We start from the raw sequence: 19,974 nt of genomic DNA on the forward strand, positions 1-19,974 counted from the left end.
TAACATCATATTACAACATACATATAGAGTTTGTTCGAAAATGTGGATATTTAGCCACCAAAATCGTGGTTATACAATGAGAAAAGTAGCCGAGCTGGTCAGAAAATGTCGGGCGCCATATTAGACAGTGATCTAGTCTTATACATAAATACTCATAAACTTGACAAAAAAATACAGGGTGGACAGCGATTGATAGACAATTTAGTTCTTAATGCAATCGCTGAATTACATTTTTTAAATTATCCTTACTTTTCAATACATGTTGCGCCAAACGAAGCTACACCAAACAAAATGGCGGCATAAGCGTTTAACATTTTTCGACAGAAACACGATTTGTCATAATAAATAGTTCTTACTTTGAGCTGTTCTTCCATCAGAATCTTGGGCAATGAATCCTTTCTTGGGTCTAATCGTCTTTTGGTCGAAAGATGTCCTCTAGTCCCGTCAATGGCCACTAACGTTCACCATGCACTCGAAAAGTGTCCAGCTCCTCAAAGTGCATCACACAGGAATGCCATAAAATCGCCCTAAACGGATATAACTGCTATAAAACGGTTCAAATTAACTACCTTATGATGTTTTTAACACCTATAACGAGTAAAAACATGACCGGAGAAATATTACTGGCTAAACAACAGCTTGGAAGGAGGCAAGTCCGACGACCATCGTGCGTAAGGCGCAGAGACGAAAAGAAAGGTACTTCCGGTCATTGGTGTTTTATACAGGCCCTGATTGCGCAATTGACTCCATTCAAAGTGTCACCCCTTACTGACATCTAGAGGAAGAGGTAGGCAGTGTTAGTATACTCATAGCATTTACAGGGACTTTACAACTGACTTGGGAACAGGGGCCAAGATTTCTGAAATCTCACTCCATGTCAGGGAAAGTGCTGTAGAATGAGTTCTGTTTCACTCAGAGACATAATTCCAACGGTTATAGAAACTAGAGAGTGTTTTCTATCCAATACTAATAATAATATGCATATTGTACGAGCAAGAATTGAGTAGGAAGCCGTTTAAAAAGGACACGTTTTCCAGAAAAAGTGACAACAGCACCCCCTGTCCTCATCTTAAGTTATTAGTGTTTCCACATGTGAGGAGTGTGTGTGTGACCTGGTGAATAAGTGCAGCATTTTGATTGGTTGTGTTTGGAAAAGGAAAGCAAGTCACTTCCTGTTAGATTTTTGTGTTTTAGGTAGATAATTGTGTGTAGTGTTTTGAAAAAAGTGTTTTATGCAATTGACAACTGAGTCAAAGGCTGAGAAATAGCTTATGGTTTTGGATATTTGGTGTGTAGTTTTGCACTTTGAGTGAGAGGTTTCAAAAAATCGTGTGACATGAAAAGATTTTGTGTGTAAGAAAAAACTGTAACATAACAACATGCCATACATATTCAGTCAGTTGTAACTGACTGAAAACACACTCATCACTCATCACTTATCTGACCAGATAGACCAATATTTCGGTTGGACTGTGTGAAATGTTAATGCCTGGTGCTACAATATTGAAGAGTAAAAAAAGAAAGGTCTTCTTCATGTTGACATGCCTGTTGGTCATAATCAGAACCTCATAATAACCTTATGCCTCACTAATGAAAGCAGATATTATGATTCCGTCAGATATCTGTCAGATGTTTTGTTCCCCAACAACACTACAGAACACTAGAACAACATCCCAGTCTGTTCTCAGTAGCTCACCAACAACCTCCTCTCACAACTCCACAGCACCAGTCCAGGGAGTTTCGGCCATTTTTAAAATGGAGGACTCTTCCTCTCTGTTATTTAGCTACACACAAAACCTCATTAGCAGAGAAAACATCTACATGCATGACCCTGTTCATTTGTAGTCAGGCAGCAGAGTGTTTCTGGACAGCTTCTCTTCTGAACCAGGAGTAAAACAGAGGTGTGTGTGTGTGTGTGTGTGTGTGTGTGTGTGTGTGTGTGTGTGTGTGTGTGTGTGTGTGTGTGTGTGTGTGTGTGTGTGTGTGTGTGTGTGTGTGTGTGTGTTCGTGTGTGTGTGTTTGTGTGTGTGTGTTCGCGTGTGTGTGTTCGCGTGCGTGCGTGCGTGCGTGCTTGTGTGTTCGTTCTGTGACTCGACTCAGCTCCCAGGGTAGGGTTCTGTCTGCCAACCAGCTTTTATTTACACCAATTAGACTGCTGTAACAGCTCAAACCATGACACTGCAGATGGTGTCTGTACGACTTCAAAATCCGAGTTCACTAAATGAAGTACAAACTGGAAAATGAAAGCGATAATTGTATATTTATTTTAGAAAACATTGTGAATAGTTTATTTCTTCATTTGTAGGTAGTTTGTTTAGAGGTGTTTTTGATTTGTTTTTAGAGTTTTGAGCTTACAGTTACTTGTTAAGTTCCTGGGGTTGGTTTCTGAAGTTGTGTGCTTTGCTTTTGTACCGTGATCAGTATACTTCCTTCCCAATCCAAAGTCAAGACTAACCTTGGTCCTTGGCGCTTCCCACCAGGGACGTACAATAATGTCATGTACAGTACATAGCTACAGCTGTTGGTGTACCAGGAACAGACTGTTCAGTTTCCCCCAGGCACTCCCTCCGTAAGTTTTGAAGGACAAGCAGAAGTTACATACTTATTATCGAGGCAATCTATCGGAGGAAAAAAAAGAAAAGTCCAATATCTGTTGAGGGAGAGTTCTAATGACGGCGTACTTAACATTCTTATCTAGTCCAGCCTCATCGACTTAATGAGAAAACGTATAGATCAAGTTTTAGATGAGGACGGAGGGGAATTCAGGGGGTTTAGGTAGGACGTCTACATTAGGTAGAGGAGAGGAGAGAGGGAGAAAGACAAAAGAACAGTAGAGAGGGGGAGAGAGACAAAAGAGGAGAGGAGGGGGAGGAGAGGAGGAGAGAGACAAAAGAAGAGTAGAGGAGGGGGAGGAGAGGGGGAGAGAGACAAGAGAAGAAGAGGAGGTGGATGAGAGGGGGAGAGAGACAAAAGAGGAGAGGAGGGGGAGGAGAGGAGGAGAGAGACAAAAGAAGAGTAGAGGAGGGGGAGGAGAGGGGGAGAGAGACAAGAGAAGAAGAGAGGAGGGGGAGGAGAGGGGGAGAGAGACAAAAGAGGAGAGCAGGGGGAGGAGAGCGGGAGAGAGACAAGAGGAGAGGAGAGGGGGAGAGAGACAAGAGGAGAGGAGAGGAGGAGAGAGACAAAACTAGAGGAGGGGAGTGGTAGGATAGAGAGAGACAAGAGGAGGGGGAGGAGAGGGGGAGAGGGACAAAAGTGGAGAGGAGGGGGAGGAGAGGGGGAGAGAGACAAAAGAGGAGAGGAGGGGGAGGAGAGGGGGAGAGAGACAAAAGAGGAGAGGAGGGGGAGGAGAGGAGGAGAGAGACAAAAGAAGAGGAGAAGAGGAGAGAAACAAGAGGAGAGGGTGAGAGAGACACAAGAAGAGAGGAGGGGGAGGAGAGGAGGAGAGAGACAAAAGAAGAAGAGGAGAGGAAAGGGGAGAGGAGGAGAGAGACATCTACATCGAGCTAAAGGCTAGAGCTGCCACTTTCAAGGATCGGGACACTAATCCGGACACTTATAAGAAATCTCGCAATGCCCTCAGACGAACCATCAAACAAGCAAAGCGTCAATACAAGATTAAGATTGAATTCTACTACACCGGCTCTGACGCTCATCGGATGTGGCAGGACTTGAAAACTATTACAGACTACAAAGGGAAACCCAGACGCGCGCTGCCCAGTGATGCGATACTACCAGATGAGTTAAATGTATTTTATGCTCGCTTCGAGGCAAGCAACACTTAAACATGCACGAGGGCACCAGCTGTTCTGGACGAGTGTGTGATAACGCTGTGAGTACGACCTTTCAACAGGTCAACATTCACAAAGACGGATTACCCGGACGTGGCCTCAAAGCATGCGCGGACCAACTGGCAAGTGTCTTCACTGACATTTTCAACCTCTCCCTGACTGAGTCTGTAATACCTACATGTTTCAAGCAGACCACCATAGTCCCTGTGCCCAAGGAAGCGAAGGTAACCTGCCTAAATGATGGTCCGCCCCCAGGTGGTAAGGGTAGGCAACAATACGTCTGCCATGCTGATCTCAACACTGGGGCCCCTCAAGGGTGTGTACTTAGTCCCCTCCTGTACTCCCTGTACATCCACAACTGCGTGGCCAAACACAACTCCAACACCATCATTAAGTTTGCTGACGACACAACAGTGGTAGGCCTGATCACCGATAACGATGAGACAGCCTATAGGGAGGAGGTCAGAGACCTGGTAGTGTGATGCCAGGACAACACCCTCTCCCTCAATGTGAGCAAGACAAAGGATCTGATCGTGGACTACAGGACAAGGCGGGCCGAACAGGCCCCCATTAACATCAACGGGGCTGTAGTGGAGCGGATCGAGAGTTTCAAGTTCCTTGCAAAAGTATTCATCCCCTTTGCCGTTTTTTCTATTTTGTTGCATTTCAACCTGTAATTTAAATTGACTTTTATTTGGATTTAATGTAATGGACATACACAAAACAGTCCAAATTGGTGAAGTGAAATGAAAAAAATTACTTGATTCAAAAAATTCTAAAACAATAAAAAACTAAAAAGTGGTGTGTGCATATGTATTCACCCTCTTTGCTATGAAGCCCCTAAATAAGATCTGTTGCAATCAATTACATTCAGAAGTGACATGATTAGTAAATAAAGTCCACCTGTGTGCAATCTAAGTGTCACATGATCTGTCACATGATCTCAGTATATATACACCTGTTCTGAAAGGCCCCTAGAGTCTGCAACACCACCAAGCAAGCGGCACCATGAAGACCAAGGAGCTCTCCAAACAGGTCAGGGACAAAGTTGTGGAGAAGTACATACAGATCAGGGTTGGGTTATAAAAAATATCAGAAACTTTGAACATCCCACAGAGCACCATTAAATCCATTATTAAAACATGGAAAGAATATGGCACAACAACAAACCTGCCAAGAGAGGGCCGCCCACCAAAACTCACGGACAAGACAAGGAGGGCATTACAGTTTTTTTGAATTGCTTACACACTAAAATTAAAAGTAGTACACTATTAGCAAAACCTTACACTCAAGAAGCAAAACATCAGCCCATATTTGCACAACTATAAGCACATTGTCAACCTCACACTTGTTGCAAAACTCTACACACAGTGATTTGCAAAACACTAAACACACTTAACATACATTACACACAAAAATCTATCATGAAGTCACGTCCTTGCAATACCAAAGCACTGACTGTCAAATTACCACACCGTCCAACCAATTGGTTCAACACAGTCATCAGGTGTGCAAACACTTGTTTGCTTAATTGTAGACACACCAATCAGATGTATAAGCACTATAAAAAGCAGCAGGTGAGTTCATCGGTCTTCAAGCACAATGGAAAGTCAGAGAAAGAGTAAGATGAGGAGGACGAGGAGGAGGACGAGCAGGACGAGGAAGAGGAGAACGAGGAGGAAGTGGAAAAAGAGGAAGAGGAAGACAAGAAGGTGCTCAAAGAGGACCGAATCTGACAAATGAGATCCGCGCAACACTGGTTGACCACGTTGTCAACCACGGCCTGACACTGAGGGAGGCTGGACTGCGAGTACAGCCAAATCTAAGCCGATATACAGTGGCAAGTGTGATGAGAACATTTCGACTGGAAAATAGGTATTGTAAAAATATCATCATATCAAAAACATCTGCACGGTTTCAGTAACTGCTTACAGTACTGTATTCTATGCACTATCAGCACTTCTGTTACCTTTTCCTGTGAAATTACTGTACTATTGTATACTGGTTTTTTTTCTACATAGGATTGAGGGTCAGGGACGACAAGGGGGAAGGCCTCCTATGTTCACAGAAAAGCAAGAGAGGGAGATAGTAAACATGGTTTTGGCCAACAATGCTATAACACTCAAGCAGCTCCATGATAACATTGTAAATAACCACGCCATTTTCAACGATATCCATCAGGTCTCAACATCAACACTGGCACGCATCCTAAAAAAAAAACATATTCAAATGAAGCAAATTTATCGAGTGCCTTTCGAGCGCAATTCCGAAAGGGTGAAACGACTGCGGCATGATTATGCAGAGGTATGTATTCACTTTAGCAGTGTGATCTTACTGTCTCATAATCTTTTACTGTACTGTAATATGTATACTAGATCTACACTGAACTACACAATTTTGCCTGACACTGTTTTTCAGAGAGTTTTACGAATGGATGGAGAGGAGATCCAGCATGAGTTCATTTACGTAGATGTGGCTGGGTTCAACCTGACGAGAACACGGAGGGGAAGAAACATCATTGGCCACAGGGCTATAGTCAATGTCCCAGGGCAACGTGGGGGTAATATAACACTCTGTGCAGCCATTACACAGAATGTGGTCCTCCACCGCCATGCCCATATGGGCCCTTACAACACAGCACTCATACTTACATTCTTGGACCAATTGTGCAAACAGCGTATAGTAATGTGAAACGTGTGTGTTTCCTATGGTAACAAAGTGTGGTTTTTAAAAAGAAGTGTATAGTTTTTACAAGAGTGTTTAATTTTGCAAAGGATCTGTAGTGTTTTGCTAATTGGGTGTGTGGTTGTGCTAATTGTGTGTAGTGTTTTTGAAAATACGGGCCCTGTTTTGAAAATCGTGCTTAAGCAATCAAAAAAAACTGTAATCAGAGAGGCAACAAAGAGACCAAAGATAATCCTGAAGGAGCTGCAAAGCTCCACAACGGAGACTGGAGTATCTGTCCATAGGACCACTTTAAGCCGTACACTTCACAGAGCTGGGCTTTACGGAAGAATGGCCCAAAAAAAGCCATTGCTTAAAAAACAAGCAAACATGTCTGGTGTTCGCAAAAAGGCATGTGGGAGACTCCCCAAACATATGGAAGAAGGTACTCTGGTCAGGTGAGACTACAATTTAGCTTTTTGGCCATCAAGGAAAATGCTATGTCTGGCGCAAACCAAACACCTCTCATCAACCTGAGAACACCAACACCGTGTTTTTCATCGGCAGGGACTGGGAAACTGGTCAGAATTGAAGAAATGATGGATGGTGCTAAATACAGAGAAATTCTTGGGGGAAACCGGTTTCAGTCTTTCAGAGATTTGAGACTGGGACGGAGGTTCACTTTAGCATACTGCTAAAGCAACACTTGAGTGGTTTAAGGGGAAACATTTAAATGTATTGGAATGGCCTAGTCAAAGCCCAGACCTCAATCCAATTGGGAATCTGTGGTATGACTTAAAGATTGCTGTAAACCAGCAGAACCCATCCAACTTGAAGTAGCAGTTTTGCCTTGAAGAATGAGCAAAAATCCCAGTGGCTAGATGTGCCAAGCTTATGGAGACATACCCCAAGAGACTTGCAGCTGTAATTGCTGCAAAAGGTGACTCTACAAAGTATTGACTTTGGGGGGGGGGGGGGGGGTGAATATTTATGCACGCTTAAGTTTTCAGTTTTTTTGTCTTATTTCTTGTAATGTTTCACAATAAAAAATATTTAGACTCTTCAAAGTGGTAGGCATGTAGTGTAAATCAAATGATACAAACCCCCAAAAAATCTATTTTAATTCCAGGTTGTAAGGCAACAAAATAGGAAAAATGCCAAGGGGGATTAATTATTTCGCAAGCCACTGTATCTACCTCAATACTCCAGTATCTCTGCCTACAGTACATATCTACCTCAATACTCCAGTATCTCTGCCTACAGTACATATCTACCTCAATACTCCAGTATCCCTGACTACATGTACATATCTGCCTAAATACTCCAGTATCCCCTCACATTGGACATTTGGTAGTGGCTTTGACCCTTTTTTCTCATTAGTTATACTATTTTGAATACTGCACTGGAGGGTAGGGCGTGCAAGTTAAGCATTTCGTTGTACTTGTGTGTGTGTGACAAATGCAACTTGAAACTTGACTCAGCTTATCAGTAGAACAACATCCTTCTACCAACCCTGGAAATGACACATTTTATACGTCCTGCCTCTTCCCTCGGCTCCTGTACAACATTCCTATTGTTCTTCATGGAACCCAAAAGGGTTCTACCTGGAACCAAAAGGGTTCATCAAAAGGTTATTTATTGGGACAGCCGAATAACTATTCTAGTTTCTATACAGCATGTATGTTTTCTAAGAGTGTACACACCTTGGCCGTCTCGGATCTTACAGAACCCCAACCCCCCAACAAAAAAAATATGTATTTTGTGTTGCATTGTGTTTGTAGCTTAATATAATAACTGAGAGACAGACTATTATCAATCTTTCTTGGATGGGCATGAGAACTGCAGCTCTATCAACAGGGTTCATCTGTATGCACACATAGTGGTCACCTCTTGTAAAGCACAACCAGCTTTCCCCCAGCCTAATCAACCACTGATTCCCCATGGCAGAAGTCCATCCATTTTCTTAGAACAAATGGCATATTGCAAAAATAAAATAGGAGCCATAGAGAGTGAAAGAGTTGTAACTCACAGGATGTGGAGAATACACATATTGACTAGATTTGAAATAGTAATTAATTCCTTCTTTCTCCAGCCAAACTGAAGGACAATGGCTAGCTGGGCTCAGACATGCACTGTATTTATCTATAATAACTGTGTTTATAAAACTCTGGTATCTCCCCCTCTCTCTCCAGCCGATATGGTCTTGTCTCCCAGACCATGCCTAGCTGGGCTCAGAAATGCACTGTATCTATCTATAATATCTGTATGTGTAAAACTCTGGTATCTCCCCTCAGCCAACCTGAAGGAGTTGATCAGCCAGACCATGGCTAGCTGGGCTCAGGAGTGCAGCATCCAGGACCCAGAGCTGGTTCGTGTGATGTTCAGCCTGCTGAGACGTCAGTACGACGGCATTGGAGCGCTGCTCAGGGCCATGAAGAAGAGTATGTACTTGATCCTTGTATCACGTCAATTGAGTGACAGCGAGACTGAATCTGATAGTTTGACCTAATCGTCCAGAGTCTTATCTTTTACTATTTTGTTGTTCATCTTTCATAAGACAATTGCAGTTAAACACGGCCAAAGCCATACAGATTGCAAATATAACGTTAGTCTCTTACTTGTAACAGGTTACACCATCTCGGCTGTGTCAGTATAGAACTGTCCAGTTTAACTTTAGTCCTTTACTATTACCAGGTTACACCATCTCTGCTGTGTCAGTACAGGACTGTGTCAATCTCCTGGCCTCTCTGGGCCAGATCAGATCACTACTGTCTGTACGCATGGGGAAAGAAGAGGAGAAACTCATGATCGACGGACTGGGGTGAGAGAGGAGGGTATGTGTGTGTGTGCATTTAATATTACTGTAATGATCCATACATTCACAGTATTGCTCAATGCACACACACTAACGTTGTTTGATCTGGTTTCAGTTCAACTATAAAACAACTGTTAGCTCAGATAATTAGTTGGCCTCTGTGTGTTTGCAGTGACATAATGAACAACAAGGTGTTCTACCAGCACCCCAACCTAATGAGAGTCCTGGGGATGCATGAGACTGTCATGCAGGTGATGGTCAACGTGCTGGGAGGAGACAAGTCACAGGTACTGTATTACAATAGTCTATAGAGACAAGTCACAGGTACTGTACCTCAATAGTCTAAAGAGGAGACAAGTCACAGGTACTGTACCTCAATAGTCTATAGAGGAGACAAGTCACAGGTACTGTACCTCAATAGTCTATAGAGACAAGTCACAGGTACTGTACCTCAATAGTGTAGAGACAAGTCACAGGTACTGTACCTCAATAGTCCAAAGATATATTCTCTCCTCGTCTAGTTAAAGTACTGGACTTATGTGAATACATTAAGATATAAAGGGGGAACATAGATACATTCAATATAATTCATGAGTTGAATCAAAATGTTTAAAACCTTTTCCAGAGGCGGGGGGCATAGTAACTAAAGGCTGTCTCTCCATGCCTCTTGGTCCCCCCTCAGGTTCTCTGGCTATTCCAGAGGCTGGGGGCTTAGTAACTAAAGGCTGTCTCTCCATGCCTCTTGGTCCTCCCTCAGGTTCTCTGGCTATTCCAGAGGCTGGGGGCTTAGTAACTAAAGGCTGTCTCTCCATGCCTCTTGGTCCCCCCTCAGGTTCTTTGGCTATCCAGAGGCTGGGGGCTTAGTAACTAAATGCTGTCTCTCCATGCCTCTTGGTCCCCCTCAGGGTCTCTGGCTATTCCAGAGGCTGGGGGCTTAGTAACTAAAGGCTGTCTCTCCATGCCTCTTGGTCCCCCTCAGGGTCTCTGGCAGGCTATTCCAGAGGCTGGGGGCTTAGTAACTAAAGGCTTTCTCTCCATGCCTCTTGGTCCCCCTCAGGGTCTCTGGCAGGCTATTCCAGAGGCTGGGGGCATAGTAACTAAAGGCTGTCTCTCCATGCCTCTTGGTCCCCCCTCAGGTTCTCTGGCAGGCTATTCCTGAGGCTGGGGGCATAGTAACTAAAGACTGTCTCTCCATGCCTCTTGGTCCCCCTCAGGTTCTCTAGCAGGCTATTCCTGAGGCTGGGGGCATAGTAACTAAAGACTGTCTCTCCATGCCTCTTGGTCGCCCTCAGGTTCTCTGGCAGGCTATTCCAGAGGCTGGGGGCATAGTAACTAAAGGCTGTCTCTCCATGCCTCTTGGTCCTAGGCTTTGGGAAAGCTTTGGGAAAGCTTTGGGAAAGCTTTGGGAAAGCTTGGGATCTACCTGAGGGATCTACTGGGTACATAACTTAAAAGCATGTCTGACATGTATTGGGGTGCACAATCGTGGAGTGATTTAAAAACCAATAGAATAATCTTAAAACTAATTCTAAAACTCACAGACAGCCAGTGAATAGACTTTAAAACTGATGTAATGTGTGCTCTCTGTCTGGTCTTGGTCAGTGCCCGAGCTGTAGCGTTCTCTATGATTTGGAGTTGACCAATGGCTTTCTTAGGTAGACCAGACAGGAGAGTATTACAGTAGTCAAGCCTGCTTGTAAATAAAGCATGGATGAGTCTCTCTGTATCAGCCTGAGAAACGGTGGCACCTAAGATTACGGTCCGTGTACATTTTGATCCTTTGTTTTCCGAATGAAAACGGAACAGTCGGGAAGTGAAAATGTCCGGTTTACCCGTTTTTGAATAAAAAGTTTAAAAAATGCTTGTTTTTACATATAAAACATATATACACTGCTCAACATATATACACTGCTCAAAAAAATAAAGGGAACACTTAAACAACACAATGTAACACATTTGTGGCCTGCTGGAGGTCATTTTGCAGGGCTCTGGCAGTGCACCTCCTTGCACAAAGGCGGAGGTAGCGGTCCTGCTGCTGGGTTGTTTCCCTCCTACGGCCTCCTCCACGTCTCCTGATGTACTGGCCTGTCTCCTGGTAGCGCCTCCATGCTCTGGACACTACGCTGACAGACACAGCAAACCTTTTTGCCACAGCTCGCATTGATGTGCCATCCTGGATAAACTGCACTACCTGAGCCACTTGTGTGGGTTGTAGATTCCGTCTCATGCTACCACTAGAGTGAGAGCACCGTCAGCATTCAAAAGTGACCAAAACATCAGCCAGGAAGCATAGGAACTGAGAAGTGGTCTGTGGTCACCACCTGCAGAATCACTCCTTTTTTGGGGGTGTCTTGCTAATTGCCTATAATTTCCACCTTTTGTCTATTCCATTTGCACAACAGCATGTGAAATGTATTGTCAATCAGTGTTGCTTCCTAAGTGGACAGTTTGATTTCATAGAAATGTGATTGACTTGGAGTTACATTGTGTTGTTTAAGTGTTCCCTTTTATTTTTTTGAGCAGTGTATATCAAATCTAGGTGGGGTTAAATGTGGAATGCCTGGTCAAGTACACAGCTAAAACTTCCTGTCCTTTCAAAGTAGGAGGTAACCTTTCTAACTGAAGGCTATGAATCTATTATATATTAATGAATTGATTAATAGCTGCCCATACCATGCCACAGTGCCAAGATAAGGTATATTTTATTATAATTTTTTTCCAAGTGTAGGACTACTGTTTGTCTGGGAAGAATCCAAGGAGATCCCAAGGAGATGAAAATAGCTGTGATGTAAACAGCCATACAGGCGCTGTACTGTCAGGTTTATCTGCAACATGATCCCAGTTCATATGTTATGAGGTAGTCCCTACCAATCAGCACATATAGGGTTCCTACCCAAGATCAACCACTCACTACCCAGAAGGAGAGAGTAATGAGATACAGGGGAGTTGGGCAGGACATGTTAGGGGGTAAGGGTAGGTGGAGGGGTGCTGGAGGGGTATGACCAGGAGAGGGTTGGAGGGGGTACAGGTCTGGTAGCTGGAGGGGTATGTCCAGGAGAGGGTTGGAGGGGGTACAGGTCTGGTAGCTGGAGGGGTATGTCCAGGAGAGGGTTGGAGGGGGTACAGGTCTGGTAGCTGGAGGGGTATGTCCAGGAGAGGGTTGGAGGGGGTACAGGTCTGGTAGCTGGAGGGGTATGTCCAGGAGAGGGTTGGAGGGGGTACAGGTCTGGTAGCAGGAGGGGTGCTGAAGGGGTATGTCCAGGAGAGGATTGGAGGGGGTACAGGTCTGGTAGCTGGAGGGGTATGTCCAGGAGGGGGTACAGGTCTGGTAGCTGGAGGGGTATGTCCAGGAGAGGGTTGGAGGGGGTACAGGTCTGGTAGCAGGAGGGGTATGTCCAGGAGAGGGTTGGAGGGGGTACAGGTCTGGTAGCTGGAGGGGTGCTGGAGGGGTATGTCCAGGAGAGGGTTGGAGGGGGTACAGGTCTGGTAGCAGGAGGGGTATGTCCAGGAGACGGTTGGAGGGGGTACAGGTCTGGTAGCTGGAGGGCTATGTCCAGGAGACGGTTGGAGGGGGTACAGGTCTGGTAGCTGGAGGGCTATGTCCAGGAGACGGTTGGAGGGGGTACAGGTCTGGTAATGTGATGTGAGGGGCAGAGGAGCAGGGACTCTCATGCCAGTCCTTTTTGGGATGTGCTGTAAGACTGGGGTATGATTTAATACCACTGTCTGTGCCAACAGCCAAGCATGAGCTGTTTTTAACGATGTTGGTGCATTAACATGACATGAGCTCCATTCTAACTTGTGATCTCTCAATCTCAAACAGACACCGTCTAGATCTTGGTTACTCTGTAGGGACATATCTCCCATTGACAAGTTACTTTCAGATTTATTAAAGATTTAAATTCAATTAAAGTTACTTGGCCCTAGTTTTCTGGGGGGGGGGGGGGTTAACATAAGAGAAACACTACATATTTTTTCTGTCATAACAAATAGACCAATAATGTAATATTCTATACTGAACCAAAATATAAACGCAACATGCAACAATTTCAATGATAATACTGAATTACAGTTCATATAAGGAAATTAGTCAATTGAAATGCACTGTAAAGTCATTATGCCCTAATCTATGGATTTCACATGACTGGGCAGGGGCACCGCCACGGGTGGGCCTGGGAGGGCATATGCCCACCCAATGGGGAGCCAGGCCCAGACAATCAGAATGAGTTTTTCGCCACAAAGGGCTTTATTACAGACAGAAATACTTCCCTAGTTTCATCAGCTGTCTGTGTGGCTGGTCTCAGACGATCCTACAGGTGAAGAAGCCAGATATGGAGGTCCTGGGCTGGCGTGGTAACATGTGGTTTGTGGTTGTGAGACCGGGGGGACCAACTGCCAAATTCTCTAAAATGACGTTGGAGGCAGATTAAATAAACATTTATTTCTCTGGCAACAGCTCTGGTGGACATTTCTGCAGTCAGCATGCAAGTTGCACGTTCCTTCAAAACTTGAAAGATCTGTGACGTTGTGTGACAAAACAGCACATTTTAAGTGGCCTTTTATTGTCCCCAGCACAAGGTGCACATGTGTGATGATCATGTTGTTTAATCAGCTTCTTGATATGCCACACCTGTCAGGTGGATGGATTATCTTGGAAAAGGAGAAATTCTCACTAACAGGGACTTAAACAAATTCGTGCACAAAATTGTAGAGAAATAAGGTTCGTGTGTGTATGGAACATTTCTGGAAGCTTCTATTTCAGCTCATGAAACATGGGACCAACACTTTACATGTTGTGTTTATAGTTTTGTTCAGTATAATATATGGTTAAAAGTGATGTTTCCCTCTCTCTTTTTAGGAGATAGCATTCCCCAAGATGGTTGCCAGCTGCTGTCGGTTCCTGTGTTACTTTTGTCGTATCAGCCGACAGAACCAGAAGGCCATGTTTGACCACCTCAGCTACCTACTGGAGAACAGCTCTGTCGGACTGGGTGGGTAACAGGAGAGAGGGGGAGAGAGGGGGGGAGAGAGAGAGGGAGGGAGAGAGAGAGAGAGAGAGAGAGAGAGAGAGAGAGAGAGAGAGAGAGAGAGAGAGAGAGAGAGAGAGAGAGAGAGAGAGAGAGAGAGAGAGAGAGAGAGAGAGAGAGAGAGAGAGAGAGAGAGAGAGAGAGAGAGAGAGAGAGAGAGAGAGAGGAAGGGAGGGCACCCCAGCAGCCTACTGGAGAACAGCTCTGTCGGACTGGGTGGGTAACAGAAGAGAGGGGGAGGGAGGGAGGGAGGGCGAGAGAGAGAGAGGGAGGGCGAGAGAGAGGGAGGGAGAGAGAGAGGGAGGGCGAGAGAGAGGGAGGGAGAGAGAGAGGGAGGAAGGGAGGGCACCCCAGCAGCCTACTGGAGAACAGCTCTGTCGGACTGGGTGGGTAACAGGAGAGAGGGGAGGGAGGGAGGGAGGGAGGGAGGGAGAGAGAGAGAGAGAGAGAGAGAGAGAGAGAGAGAGGGGGAGGGAGGGAAGGAAGGAAGGAGGGAGGGAGGGCACCTCAGCTACCTACTGGAGAACAGCTCTGTCGGACTGGGTGGATAACAGGAGAGAGGGGAAGGTGGCTCGGAGAGAGAGAGAGGGGGGGAGGGAGGGAGTCTCTAGAGGACTCAGCTGTCCCCTTTACTATGGGACTCAGCTGTACCCTTCTCTAGACGACTCAGCTGTCCCCTTTACTAGAGGACTCAGCTGTCCCCTTCACTAGAGGACTCAGCTGTCCCCTTCACTAGAGGACTCAGCTGTCCCCTTCACTAGAGGACTCAGCTGTCCCCTTCACTAGAGGACTCAGCTGTCCCCTTTACTAGAGGACTCAGCTGTCCCCTTTACTAGAGGACTCAGCTGTCCCCTTTACTAGAGGACTCAGCTGTCCCCTTTACTAGAGGACTCAGCTGTCCCCTTTACTAGAGGACTCAGCTGTCCCCTTTACGAGAGGACTCAGCTGTCCCCTTTACGAGAGGACTCAGCTGTCCCCTTTACGAGAGGACTCAGCTGTCCCCTTTACGAGAGGACTCAGCTGTCCCCTTCTCGAGAGGACTCAGCTGTCCCCTTCTCGAGAGGACTCAGCTGTCCCCTTCTCGAGAGGACTCAGCTGTCCCCTTTACTAGAGGACTCCGCTGTCCTCTTCAATAGAGGAGACTGGCAAACAGGTAGAGGACAGAGAGATTAAGATGTCAAAGAGAGAGTGATGGAGAAGGGAAGGTGGGAGAGAGATGGGAAAAGGTAGCATATTGAGAGAGCAATCAAGAAAGGGAGAGATGGAAAGAAGGAGATCTGGAATGAAAGAGAGAGAGAGGGATAGAGATGACAGGGTGATGGGGTTATTTAGGGATCCAGTGCATGGAGTGATGACTCACTAGGGTTGAACTGTGAGGAATAGCTGCTGATGAAGTGAAAACCTTACTGTGAGTGATAGGAAATGTGAGTGATAGGAGATGTCTCATTCTCAAGATCATAGCACGTAATGGGCACATACAAATCACCCTCATATACTGTTCTCTTTACAAATCACCCTCATATACTGTTATCAATACAAATCACCCTCATATACTGTTCCGTATGGGCTTCGAAGCAAATTGTTGTAATTGATGCTAAAGCGTTTCAAATTGATTTAAAATTATTTCATAGCGCTGATATGCTGAGGACAATTAATGTACGAATAGCTGCTGACATGAACCCCTCCCCTGAAAGGCTTTTCAAGATAACAGCACTTAATGGGCACACATTCAAATCATCTCCATGTTTGTGTTTCGAATCAAATCGTTGTAATTTATGCCACTGCCCTTTTGGCAGCAACGGTTATAAAAAGTTTGATATTGATTTCAAAGCATTAATATTACATGCTGACTGTACTAAATGTGTCGCAAAAAAAATGTTCCTCACATCTTATTTATCCCATAACTATACACTGGCCCCGACAGACAGACTCCCCAGCACTAATGGGAAGTAACCAAATCAATGGCTGGCTGGGAGGTTGGAAGTAGGAAGTGAATCAGGATTTGATGTAATGGTGTAAATGGTATGCAGTTTAAGAGATGCAGCGACACTGCCCCCTGCTGGTAGAACAGGAATGTGCGTGTCTTTTCCTGTCTGTCTCTACCTTGCCTCTAATTGCAATTGAGAGATTTAGTGGGTGTCAAAAATAAAGTGCTCTTCTATCGTTTAGTCCATGTCCACAATAGTGAACATGACAGTTGACGTTTCTGCCCGAGTGGCCTTTCTCAAGACAAGAGGCAGGAAATTAAGTGTTTTAGTTTTCTTCCATTGTCTCCTCAGCCTCCCCAGCCATGAGGGGTTCTACTCCGCTGGATGTAGCAGCGTCTTCAGTGATGGACAACAACAGCCTGGCCCTCGCTCTAGAGGAGCCGGACCTAGAGAAGGTGGGAGACACACTGTCTGTCACTCTGCCACATTATATAATACACATCAGTCGACTTCACCTGTCCATTATATAATACACATCCCTCAACCTCACCTGTCCATTATATAATACACATCCCTCAACCTCACCTGTCCATTATATAATACACATCCCTCAACCTCACCTGTCCATTATATAATACACATCCCTCAACCTCACCTGTCCATTATATAATACACATCCCTCAACCTCACCTGTCCATTATATAATACACATCCCTCAACCTCACCTGCCCATTATATAATACACATCTGTCGACCTCACATGTCCATTATATAATACACATCCCTCAACCTCACCTGCCCATTATATAATACACATCTGTCGACTTCACCTGCCCATTATATAATACACATCCCTCAACTTCACCTGTCCATTATATAATACACATCTGTCGACTTCACCTGTCCATTATATAATACACATCTGTCAACTTCACCTGTCCATTATATAATACACATTTGTCAACCTCACCTGTCCATTATATAATACACATTTGTCAACCTCACCTGCCCATTATATAATACACATCCATCAAACTCACCTGTCCATTATATAATACACATCCCTCGACCTCACCTGTCCATTATATAATACACATCTGTCAACCTCACCTGCCCATTATATAATACACATCTGTCAACCTCACCTGGTCATTATATAATACCCATCTGTCAACCTCACCTGCCCATTATATAATACACATCTGTCAACCTCACCTGCCCATTATATAATACACATCCCTCAACCTCACCTGCCCATTATATAATACACATCTGTCGACCTCACCTGTCCATTATATAATACACATCTGTCAACCTCACCTGCCCATTATATAATACACATCTGTCGACTTCACCTGCCCATTATATAATACACATCCCTCAACCTCACCTGCCCATTATATAATACACATCTGTCAACCTCACCTGTCCATTATATAATACACATCTGTCAACCTCACCTGCCCATTATATAATACACATCTGTCAACCTCACCTGCCCATTATATAATACACATCCCTCAACCTCACCTGTCCATTATATAATACACATCCATCAACCTCACCTGTTCATTATATAATACACATCCCTCGACCTCACCTGTCCATTATATAATACACATCTGTAGACTTCACCTGCCCATTATATAATACACATCCCTCAACCTCACCTGCCCATTATATAATACACATCTGTCAACTTCACCTGTCCATTATATAATACACATCCCTCGACCTCACCTGTCCATTATATAATACACATCCCTCAACCTCACCTGTCCATTATATAATACACATCCCTCAACCTCACCTGTCCATTATATAATACACATCCCTCAACCTCACCTGCCCATTATATAATACACATCTGTCAACTTCACCTGTCCATTATATAATACACATCCCTCGACTTCACCTGCCCATTATATAATACACATCTGTCAACCTCACCTGTCCATTATATAATACACATCTGTCAACTTCACCTGCCCATTATATAATACACATCCCTCAACCTCACCTGCCCATTATATAATACACATCTGTCGACTTGACCTGTCCATTATATAATACACATCCCTCAACCTCACCTGTCCATTATATAATACACATCTGTCGACTTCACCTGCCCATTATATAATACACATCCCTCAACCTCACCTGTCCATTATATAATACACATCCGTCGACCTCACCTGTCCATTATATAATACACATCCCTCAACCTCACCTGTCCATTATATAATACACATCCCTCAACCACACCTGTCCATTATATAATACACATCCCTCAACCTCACCTGTCCATTATATAATACACATCCCTCAACCTCACCTGCCCATTATATAATACACATCCATCAACCTTACCTGTCCATTATATAATACACATCCATCAACTTCACCTGTCCATTATATAATACACATCCCTAAACCTCACCTGTCCATTATATAATACACATCTGTCGACTTCACCTGTCCATTATATAATACACATCCATCAACTTCACCTGTCCATTATATAATACACATCCATCAACTTCACCTGTCCATTATATAATACACATCCCTCAACCTCACCTGTCCATTATATAATACACATCCATCAACCTTACCTGTCCATTATATAATACACATCCATCAACTTCACCTGTCCATTATATAATACACATCCCTCAACCTCACCTGCCCATTATATAATACACATCCATCAACCTCACCTGTCCATTATATAATACACATCCCTCAACCTCACCTGCCCATTACATAATACACATCTGTCAACCTCACCTGTCCATTATATAATACACATCCCTCAACCTCACCTGTCCATTATATAATACACATCCCTCGACCTCACCTGCCCATTATATAATACACATCTGTCGACCTCACCCGTCCATTATATAATACACATCCCTCAACCTCACCTGCCCATTATATAATACACATCTGTCGACCTCACATGTCCATTATATAATACACATCTGTCAACTTCACCTGCGCATTATATAATACACATCTGTCAACCTCACCTGCCCATTATATAATACACATCCCTCGACCTCACCTGCCCATTATATAATAAACATCTGTCAACCTCACCTGCCCATTATATAATACACATCCCTCAACCTCACCTGCCCATTATATAATACACATCTGTCAACTTCACCTGCACATTATATAATACACATATACAGGCTGTCACTGTCAGTCCCGGATTCTGGCATGACTGACTTGAGTGATGATTGCACATGGACTGTGTAGTAGAGTGCTGAAGGACTCACCAAAGTGTTTCTGTATTCAGGTGGTAACCTACCTGGCAGGTTGTGGGCTGCAGAGCTGTGTAATGCTCCTGGCTAAAGGATATCCTGACATTGGCTGGAACCCCATAGAGGGAGAGAGATACCTGTCCTTCCTCCGCTTCGCTGTCTTCAGCAACGGTACGTCAGATAGAAAAAGAGAGAGAAAGAGACAGAAAGGGAGAGAGATAGGGCCAGAGGCAGAGAGAGAGGGCCAGAGGCAGAGAGAGAGGGCCAGAGGCAGAGAGAGAGGGCCAGAGGCAGAGAGAGAGGGCCAGAGGCAGAGAGAGAGGGCCAGAGGCAGAGAGAGAGGGCCAGAGGCAGAGAGAGAGGGCCAGAGGCAGAGAGAGAGGGCCAGAGGCAGAGAGAGAGGGCCAGAGGCAGAGAGAGAGGGCCAGAGGCAGAGAGAGAGGGCCAGAGGCAGAGAGAGAGGGCCAGAGGCAGAGA

General features: G+C 44.7%; 1 protein-coding gene across 2 annotated transcripts in view; it reads left to right on the forward strand.

Moving 5' to 3' along the window:
- LOC129825507 (ryanodine receptor 3-like) overlaps positions 1-19,974 on the forward strand; it is a 275,528-nt gene that overhangs the window by 173,412 nt on the left and 82,142 nt on the right. For both annotated transcript variants that reach the window (XM_055885660.1, XM_055885661.1), the window contains 6 exons: positions 8,747-8,893; positions 9,147-9,273; positions 9,440-9,554; positions 14,126-14,258; positions 16,574-16,677; positions 19,533-19,668. In XM_055885660.1, the coding sequence (XP_055741635.1) occupies positions 8,747-8,893; positions 9,147-9,273; positions 9,440-9,554; positions 14,126-14,258; positions 16,574-16,677; positions 19,533-19,668 (762 nt within the window). The remainder of the gene's footprint in view (positions 1-8,746; positions 8,894-9,146; positions 9,274-9,439; positions 9,555-14,125; positions 14,259-16,573; positions 16,678-19,532; positions 19,669-19,974) is intronic.

The sequence above is a fragment of the Salvelinus fontinalis genome, chromosome 27, assembly GCF_029448725.1.
Source record: "Salvelinus fontinalis isolate EN_2023a chromosome 27, ASM2944872v1, whole genome shotgun sequence".
Lineage (NCBI taxonomy): Eukaryota > Metazoa > Chordata > Actinopteri > Salmoniformes > Salmonidae > Salvelinus > Salvelinus fontinalis.